Raw genomic sequence first — 10,483 nt, forward strand, 5'->3', positions numbered from 1 at the left:
CTTTCCGTCTTCATTAACTACCAAGCTGCGGTTAGCGAAGTGAGCGTTCACATAATCTTGAGCGCGTCTGATGGAAGGAGGTGTTTTAGAGGAGACTCCTTGTTCTGTGAGGTCAACGGCGTCATGCTCCTCATCGGCTGCCGCTTCCAGGACATGAGCTGCGGCGAGCGCTGCTTCAGCCTCACCCTCCTTCTTTAGAGCGTTTAGTGTTGCCTCGATGCGTGCCTTCTCAACCTCCATGTCGATCTGGCGTTTGGCGTACTGTGCTCTAGTGCGGGCGGCTTCTGCTTCTGCTCTGGCTCGGGCTGCAGCTTGACTGGCCGATGAACGACGTGAAGAGCGTGAAGAGCGTGAGTGGCACTCTGACCGGACCACCATCTGGGAGAGAGGCGGTGACGCCTCAGGCTGAGACATCTTGGGTGCTTGATAGGTAGATAATCTTCTTACTCTGCTGCCCTCAGGTGAATGTATGGCTATTCACCCTATGCAGCGAGCTTAACATAAGAGGAGATGGTTCCAGGAACGACAGGACACATCGCTTTGTCTTTGTGTCTTTAACTGAAGACCGTTTTTTCCTCTTTTAATTTGTAAGACTGTGAACATACAGTAAAATAATACGTAGCATCAGTATCAACATATTTTGTAAACAAAACAGAAGTTAGCAACATAGCTTTCCTTATGCTTTACATTCACCATTAACATCTTTCCTTATACGTTCAAATAACCTTTTAAGTAACATGAAAGTAACAATCTTACAGAAAATGAAGTTAGACATTGCTTACTTACAGATTATGGCTCAACAAACTCCCCAACGATGTAAACTGGGCTTAAAGTTGTGCAGCTTGTTTTCTGCTCCATGCATTTTCTCACACTGCCCGCGTGAACTTTGCCTGCTGCTTACAACACATCACCAAAGGGGGCAGTGTAGCGCACACCAAACAACCAAAGAAGAAGCCACAAACTGAAGGGGTAATACTGCCCACTATTGGGAAACCTGAGAAATGCGCCAGCCAAAGAAACCCAACAAAGTAACAACCGAGGGGCAGAATACTGGGGAAAGAACTGATTGTGAACTGGGTGGGGGGAATCCTTGCGAACATGTGAAATACAAAAATTCAGATTCAAATTCAAATTCAAATTTTATTTGTCACATACAAATAATCATATAACATGATGCATTTAAGGTTATCCTGTGTGGCTTCTATTCAAGAAAAGAATTTGTTCCACTGTGCGAGGACTGAGTCTGTTCCTTTTCTTGGATATGATTTCCCCTGCCTTAGAGAAGATCCTCTCACATGGAACGGATGATGCTGGGGTGCACATAAACTGCAAAGCAAGTTTATGAAGATGGGGGTATACATTCTTCCTGGTTGCCCAGAAGTGGAGCGGATCCTCTGTCCGGGGAATCAAAGGATCTGCCATGTACCTCTGTACTTCCACTGTGGCATCTGCTGTGGCATTCCTCACCTGCCTCTCCACCATATGGCTGTCCAGCAAATCCCACAGCCCACCACCTGAAAGACTAATGGAATTAAATAGCTGCACATTCTGTAGACTGACATTTCCAGATGTATTTTAAAATGACATCACATGTGAATATTCAACTGTAAGTGTTACTAAAGATATCTAATGAAATTTATATTTCGACAAGCAGATTGTCGTTTTGTTAAGAAACGTCTAATAGTCACATATTTCCAATAACGGAATTGAAACTTTGGGATATTAAAGCATATTCTTACTATTGAGACATTTTTAGAATATGCTGGAACCCTGTCATTGTGTTATGGACTTCAGGTCAACAAAAGCCATACCTGACTGAGTTGCAGAACTGGTTGCTGGCTCTGGCTGTGACGAGGTAGATGGGATAGGAGGGACGGGCATGATCTGGTCTTTTTCATTTTCAATGATGGTGGCACATTCTGCAGTCAGACGTCTCACTGCAGCTTGAGCATTGGTCTGACTGCAAAACCCCACAGCCTTGAATCTTGGATCAAGCAGGGTAGCAATGGTCATGACACTCATTGTTTCCAAGTGAGACGAACATTCACCCAGCATTCTTGTGAGGTTCATGCACAGCTGGCGGGCTTTGTCATCCAGAACTTGAGGTTGTTTTTTAGCAATTGCATACCGCAGCATGCAGACAAGTGGAATGACTTTGGACCCAGATACTCTCTGCTCTCCAGAAAGTTCAGTAGTGGCTGTGTAAAAAGGAGAAAGCACCTCCAGGCACTCTTTAACTGAGTGGCACTCCTCAGCAGTGACAGGTGTGAGATCTGTTCTCATTGAGACAAGGGCAGCACTAACTGGCTCTCTCTCCTCATACAGACGCTGCAGCATGGTGTATGTGCTGTTCCACCTGGTATCAACCTCCTGAAGGAGCTTTAGATGTGATCTGCCCATCTGCTGCTGCATTTGGCAGAGCTTCTCCTTTGCTGTTGTGCTAGATCGGAAATAGCTTACCAATTTACGTGCCTTACCTCTGATCTCCTCAAGCCCAGGCGTGTTGTCAACTGATTTTCTCACAATGAGGTTCAGAGTATGTGCAATGCACTTTGTGTGGCGCACTTTCAATATTTTAGATGAGGCAATCATGTTTGGTGCTGCATCAGTGACGAGGCATCTGACTTTATTTTGGATGCCCCACTCCTCCATCAAAACCTTTTTCACCTCAGCAATATTTTCTGCTGTATTTGCCTTTGGGAAATGTCCCACTCCTAGCAACACTGTGGACAGTGTATCTTGTTCATTGACAAAATGACATGTCACAGCCAAGTAGGCATCCATATGAATGGATGTCCACATGTCACTGGTGAGACTGACAGCTGTAGCCTTCTCCACTTCTCTCTTTGCTCTCTCCTTTTCCTCCTTGAACTTTTCCGCCACCATTTCCTTTAGAGCCTTTCTGGTGGGGATTGTGTAGGTTGAGTCCAAGACACCAACAAACTGTCTGAAACCAGCATCGTCAACAATGGAAAAGGGCTGCGAGTCCTTCACGATCATGTTCACCAAAGCAGCATCGACCACCTGCTGTCTGGTCTGAGTGGGATTTGTGTGCATGATCCCTTCAATACACAAAAACATTTGAATGTGAGGATGGAAATAGGCTTAACTGTGTTGTATAAGTTGATTAGTCTTTAATGCCAGTATTCACAGGTAGTTCAATGGTTATTATGTGTTGTGGGATAAAGTAAATGGGCCTCCCATCTTACCAATAGCCTGCGGACATTACATAGGAAGCGGAAGAACCACCAACCAGTGCATCCTCTCACCCAGAAAGTGAAGTCAAACGCAATTAGTGACATTTTGTGCTAGTGATGTGAGACATGAATGAATGAATGACTGAATAATGGTTGATGTCCATACCATGAATGCTTGGATTCACTGTCATTGTACTCGTAGATGAGACCGCATTGTGCTTAGCACGGAGATGCCTCAGCATCGATGAGGTGTTGTTGTTGTAGGCCAGCTGCTGGTCACAGACCAAGCACCGAACCTAAGTAGTACATGGAGTGATCCTAGTGTTATTTATGCACACTACCCCCCCCCCCCCCACACACACACACACAGATAGATCTCTCTCTCTCTCTCTCTCTCTCTCTCTCTCTCTCTCTCTCCCTATATATATATATATATATATATATGTGTGTGTGTGTGTGTGTGTGTGTGTGTGTGTGTGTGTGTGTGTGTGTGTGTGTGTGTGTATGTGTGTGTGTGTGTGTGTGTGTGTGTGTGTGTGTGTGTAAAGACAAGGTTTGTGAACTTTTCAGTCAAAATAAACAAATGCAAAACAGAGGCAAACAAGAACACAAAGCTGTCAAACCTACCCGATTGACCGAAATCAACTCAAAATATTCCCACACGCCAGAACGTCCTCTCTTCCTTGCTGGTTCCATATCTGTCAGTGGAATGATCACCTCTTCGCTCTCTGTCACCATCAACACACTCCACGAATCCCGTGGATGATTCACTTCCTTATATCCGTTTGAATCAGGTACCGAAGCAGTTACGTGTGTAATGAAGCTTCGGACGTCACTGGTCACGTGACTTTTGCCAAACGAAGCAAGTCTCGACACAGTGCTTCTGAACCAGTGTGTTGTTTTTTTCGACAGACGCTCCGGAGCGCCAGCTTCAAGCGGGCCATCACTAGTTATCACCATTTACAAAGATATGCTCTATCCCCACTGCTGTTCTGGATAGTCCTGATAGCCCTCAGCCAGATCATTAACAAGACTGGTCATGGATCAGCCACCATCTCTACATGGATGACATCAAGCTGTTTGCCAGGAGTGAATGAGACATTGATTTGTTGATCCCCACCACTAGGAGCAACAATATCAGAAACCATTAAAGTAGTAATAAGGAGAAGTAAGTTAGTCAGAACTGAGAGGATTGTACTACCAGAAGCATTACATTGCAGAAAATGAGGATAGTTATAAGTACCGTGGAATCCCACAGGCTATACCTTTGAAGCATAAGGCAAGTCCTGAGACGTTAGCTTAATGGGAAGAATAATGGACAGCTACACCCTGCTGGTTATCAGATGCCCTGCTTGGACAATAAGCTGGCCATAGAAGAAAATAGACACCACTGACAATAAGACTAGAAAGCCCCTGAAGGGTTACGTGCAAAATCCAGCACCCTGAGACTATACACCAAGTGGAAAGAAGGAGGCCAGCGACTAGTGAGTGTCAGAACTACTATCCAGGATGAAACGAGAAAGAGCCATGAGTACATCAGAAAGATGGCCACAAATTATCGCATATTTTGTGAATACCTCAGGTAGCATGAACCTGTAAAATAAAAGGAGCAAGGAGAGAAACTATCATAGATGGCACAGAAGCAGTAATTGTGGCAGCACAGGAACGAGCTCTGGGTCTGAGATCAATAGAGGCTGTGGTCTACCACACCAGCAAAAAACCCAAATGCAGGCTGTATAGAGATGCCCTTGAGATAATCCAGCACATAACAGCTGAGTGCAAGATGCTAGCAGGTAGTGCATACATACAGAGTATACAGGAACATCTGTGCAGAGTATGTGCTTGTCCCAAGGTTAAGATGGTGGGTGAGAATGAATAAGATCCTGTGAGACTTTCAGATACAGAAAAGCAATCTGGTGAAGCAGAGAAAGAAGCCTGTAGTGATAGATGTAGCTATACCGAGTGATAGCAACATCAAGACGAAGGAGAATGAGAAGCTTGAGAAACAGCAAAGGCTGAGACATGAGCTAAAGAAGATGTGAAAAGTGAAGGCACCAGAGGTCCTCATAACTGGAACACTCAGGGCAGTAAACCCCAAACTTGGATGGAGAGTATTAATATATCCTATAAACAAAAGTGAGAAGATCCCATTGCGACCACTGTTGTACCAGTTCTGACTTCTCTAATTCATAATTTAAACTGATCTGTGCACAATTGCTGTCCTTAATGAAAACATTGTTCTCTCCATTGTGAGCTGACCATCAGATCCATTAAGAACAAAAAGTCTCTAACCTTGTGTTTGAAGGTTCAAGTTCAGTACTCAAATGTGGATTAGGATCTTTGGGCTGCTCACTCTCCATAGACATCCTGGAGACTCTGCTCTCTGTCTCTGTTGCTCACCTCTGGAAACAGGAACATTGAATAAATCCCACATTGTTCTTGTATATGTTCCTGTTGCTTGGACATTGAGATGACTCTATCATGGTTGGGTTCATGAGGCTGAGGCTCTGAACATGATCAAGTGTGGCATTTAAATCCTAAGTCCTGATTATGGCTATGCAGGAACTTGTGTTTTGAAGATGGGCAGTCAAAATGAAGTGCTGGCAGAGCAGAAGGCACAGTTCTCTTGTCCGATCTTTCTGCACACACACACGCTGCTGTGTTTGAAAAAACAGCTGTTTTATTTTACTATTCAACAAGTGATATTCTTCACTGTGCAAATACTACATTTAAACTCTGAACCTGTAAAGTGCTTAGACAATACTAAAATCTCTATCACACCAATTCTGATGTTATCATGCCTATTGAAGAATTTAAGCATAAAGTCATTTGAATAGAAACAGTGTCATGAAAAATTATTTGCCCCTTCCTGGGTGGGGAGGGGTATATTTGTGACACTTAATTATTTCAGCTACAACAAATTTTATAATTATATAAATGTAACCAGAATAAACATAAATTGCAGGTTTTAAATTATGATTTTCTTTATTTCAGCATCATTGGAAAGTTTTAAGGATGAATGGCCCCTTTAAGATCATGCCAAAGCATCTCACTCGGTGACATTAAATTTGTAGCCCTTTAGAGGTGGCATGAACTGATGGCTGAACACTGCACTTCAGAATTTTAAAAAAATGGTAGAATGATCAATTTTGCTCCCAGTTACAGCAAGTTGTGCAGTTCCTGAAGCAGCAAAGCCTCCCCAGACCGTCAGACTACCACAACCATGTGTGAATCTTTTAATAACTGTTAACAGTTTTAGTGACGCTGATCTAACAAAAACAGCAGCGTGCTTTCTTCCTTGTACATGACTCACCTTCATGTAACTTTTCATTGCAAGCAGGACCTTACACTGCTGAAGAGTGGATGGTTTTTGTAACAGTCATTCTTCTTAGACAATCTTCCTGTTCTGTTGACTATGGCATGTAGTCAGAACTTACTGAGCAGTTTCCGATTGAGCAGCTCTTCTTTCCTCCCTCACATCACATGACTACATTGTTGTGTGCAAGTCATAATTGAGCTTCTTAAAGCGATATGATCACCTCTCTCTCTTTTTTTTTTTTTTTTTTAAATAGCACACATATGAACACAAGTAGTAAAGGTTTTATTATTAACTTGGTAAACTCAGCTTGCTTCTCATTGTTACACCCCACTTAGAAATGAAGTAGTACTGGGTTGGGGGCAACACAAAGTGTAATGAAAACTATTTACGACCACAAAGTCGATGTGATTAAAACATGGTTTATTTCACAGAACTAATTAGGCCCAAAAATAAACACAGGGAAGCTCTACGCGTCAGGGTCTTCAAGGCCAAAACAACAAACAAAACACCTCCTTTCTAACTAAAAGACAAACCAAGATCTCTCTATCAGAAAACAAAATACAATGGCTGTGCTCCCTGTCTAGCCACAAAACAGGAGAAACAGTCAAAACAAAAATGGCAAAGAACCCCTATCTGCTGTGGTTCACAATTATCTCAGTAAAGGCATACCATTACTCACTGAAAGAAAAACCAAAGTTACGCCAAGTTTCATAAATTCCCACACGCAGCTACAGCCCGCTGCCTAAACCACTGCAGCTAACAGCACAGGCAAAAAGGGGAGGGAGAAGAAGAAGGGGGGTGGCGGTTAGAGACGCAGTCTTTATGCCATGGCTGATGAGCTGCAACACATGTCAGCTGCGGCTCATGAGGCAGAGCTGGAATACAGCAGAGGGAGAAATGAGAAAAAGCTCTCTCACATAGGGAGAGCCACCAGAGGTCAGTGACCACAACACCCCCACATAAAATTTTACATAAAGTAAAACAGACATTCTTTTAACACATACCACCATGTTCACCAGGGAGGTTAACGCTACACCCTGAAAGTGCATCAACTATTACATTGTCCACACCTCTCTTATGTCTGAAGTCTAGATTGTATTCTTGAGCAAGCAAAGCCCACCTCATCAATCTCTGGCTGTGGTTGTACATGTGCTTCAGGAATATCAAAGGGTTATGCTCGGCATAACAGGAGTTGTGGTTGACCCTATGTAAAAGTCAAAATGCTGCAAAGTAAGCAACATGGCTAGTGTTTAATTCTCAATGGTGGAGTAGTTAAGTTGGTGAGGTTTGAACTCAGCTGAGAAGTAGGAAACTAGGTGACTGATGCCATCAACTCCATCCTGTAGCAGTACTGCCCCAGTGCCAGTAGTGCTTGCGTCCACTTCCAGCCTGAAGGCCCTGCTGAAGTCAGGAGCAGCCAGTACAGGGGTGCTGGAGAGGAGAGAGGAGAGACTTGGCACAGTCAAATGCATGTTGATATTCGGCAATCCAGATGAGTTAGAGGACAAACCTGCGTTTCTATCTGTTGTGCCATCTTTTGCTTGTTTGTTTCCTCTCCCTATGTATGAAGGGTGAAGTTAACAGTGGTCCCAGTGGTAATCGGAGCACTTGGTAGAGTGACCCCCAAGCATACATGCCAACCCTCCCGATTTTTCGGGGAGAATCCCGAATTTCAGTCCCAATCCCGAAAATCCGTCCCAATTAGACCGCGAAGGCAAGGTCCTCAGGTGGACGAAGCCTCTGAATTTGTACACCCCCGCTGGTTCTGGCTGGACAATAATAACGGTGACATTTAACTCATTTTTTTCATATAAATAAACATTGTAAACAAAAGTTTTTTGTATATATATGTATATGTATACCCCCCACCCCCCAACAGCCCTTTTGAATATCTCCCTAATTCTGAGGTCTCAAGCTAGGCGACTGGCCATGAACATCCCAGGGGCATTGACAATATTACACATTATACTCCAGACAGACAACAAAGAAAAATGTTGATGCTGAATATGACATGAAAACATGTTACCATAAAAGATCACATTGTTAAAACATGACAAATTGACATCCAAAAAAAATAAATAACAAAACAATGCACTCCGAATTGTGCCATGCAATTTGATTGATGTACATTGACTGAAAATTCATCACAAAATTAAAAATGGTGATGGTGTTACACTGTAAAAAGTTAATGGATAAATCAGTGAAGATGCTGGGACATGATGACACTCCATGAGCGTCTGGCAGCACAGATAAATGAGCTCACTAATGGGTGAGATGAACCCAGAACTGCTAAATGAAGGCCAGATAGTCTTGATCTCCAAGCATCAAGAATCCGAAGGGACTGGTCCCATCCAGCCCCCGACTAACCTGCATCAGCTCATTAAGGAAAGCTCCCTCAATATATAAGTGGAGCCCACAAACACCACAGAAGAAAAACACAAGCTCCTGGTTTCACTCCACGTTGTGCACCCTAAGACTATATGCTAATCGGAGGTCATGGGCTAGTAAGTGTCAGAATCACAATGCAGGATGAAACATAATTATTGATGAAATCAATAATTATAAGAGGTCATTGCAGACATATCCTACATATAAAGATAACAAGATCAAAATTCCAACCACTGTTTTCTCTGTTGGGACTATAATTCACAATTTAACCTGACAGGTTCTAAATGATTCCTAAATTCTTTCCTGCCGTGAAATATTGGTGCACTAATAAGTTTGTTTTTTATGAAAACATATTTTTCCTATTGCTAGCTGAGCATCAGATTGATTAAGGACAAACAGTCTTTCACATTGGGTTTGAGGGTTCAGGTTCAATATTAAAACCTGGATTTTAACTCTACATAGACATCCTGGAGACTCTGCTCTGTGGTTGTGCTGCTGATGTCTGGAAACACAAACACAGAATAAATCCCCATTGTTCTTGTGTATATTCCTGTTGTTGGGCACTGAGATGATGCTCTGTCAGTGTCATGTTTATGAGGCTGAGGCCCTGAACATCATCGCATTTGATATTTGAATTCTAAATCATGTTCACGGTTGTGTATGAGCTTCAAGACAAATGGGCGGAGTCAAGTGCTGACACAACAGTAGACACAGCTCCTCCTTCCCTTGAGTGATCTGTCTCCTGAAATATCAGGTCAGATATATAATTACTGAAAAAGAAATACAGGAATATTTTTTACTCCGAGTACAGCTTCAAGTAAGTTAAACTTCTGGGATATTGATGTGGTCAGTTAGATAGCAGAGGAGCTTGTTAATCAGTTTCAGCTACTTTGGTGTTTATGAAATTAACAAGTGCATTAGAGGAGCAACAATGAGTCAATCCCCAAAACAGGTGGAGGCAACATGACATTTTTCCCTCCTCATCTTTTCTGACTGTTTTTCCAATAGTTTGACATTTGGGCTGGGTTATTTATATAGCACCAAATCACAACAACACTGGCCTCAAGCTGCTTTATATTGTGAGGTAAAGACCCAGTTGGCCCATTACTGGTAACATGAGGTTATATCTGGACCATACAGAAGTTGCACAGGTAGTCCACCTCTGCCAAGATACCACATCAATACATGGCACTGTTTAAGGTTTACTGTGTCTCCTGGCACAGCCTCAAGAGCATGGAAGAGAGTCCAGAAGATAGGAAGTTACACTGGAAGAGCTGGACGGGCCGTAGAAGGTCCTTAACCCATCAGCATGATTGGTATAACAGGATTAGCATTGTAGTAACAGGGCCCTGCAAAATCACCTCCAACAGGCCGCTTATGTCACTGTCTCTCACCAGAAAATCAGGAAAGGATGTCAGGAGGGTGACCTGAGGGCCTGATGTCCTCTAGTGGCCCCTGTGCTCACTGCCCAGCACCATGGAGATCGATTGGCATTTTTGACAGAAGACCAGAATAGAGCACCAGGTCTACCACTTGCGCCCTGTGCTTTTCAGAGGTGAGAGAATGTTCACCATGAGCA

At 43.2% G+C, this 10,483-nt stretch overlaps 1 protein-coding gene across 2 annotated transcripts; it reads right to left on the reverse strand.

Moving 5' to 3' along the window:
- Positions 1-1,085: 1,085 nt before the first annotated feature.
- Positions 1,086-3,504, reverse strand: LOC146555368 (E3 SUMO-protein ligase ZBED1-like). Of its 2 annotated transcripts, XM_085250835.1 has the most exons (4): positions 3,364-3,504; positions 3,210-3,264; positions 1,812-3,062; positions 1,086-1,514 (listed from the first exon to the last, which is right to left on the reverse strand). In XM_085250835.1, exons 3-4 carry the CDS (start codon positions 3,055-3,057, stop codon positions 1,186-1,188), a joined length of 1,575 nt encoding a protein of 524 aa, XP_085106961.1. In that variant the 5' UTR covers positions 3,058-3,062; positions 3,210-3,264; positions 3,364-3,504; the 3' UTR covers positions 1,086-1,185. The 2 variants fall into 2 exon arrangements, with proteins under 2 accessions (XP_085106961.1, XP_085106962.1); XM_085250836.1 differs by having other exon boundaries at positions 3,210-3,504.
- Positions 3,505-10,483: the final 6,979 nt, after the last annotated feature.

This window comes from Mchenga conophoros, linkage group LG17 (assembly GCF_057382185.1).
Source record: "Mchenga conophoros isolate Kocher_MC1m ecotype Shallow Benthic linkage group LG17, M_conophoros_male_GT1.1, whole genome shotgun sequence".
NCBI classification, from domain to species: domain Eukaryota; kingdom Metazoa; phylum Chordata; class Actinopteri; order Cichliformes; family Cichlidae; genus Mchenga; species Mchenga conophoros.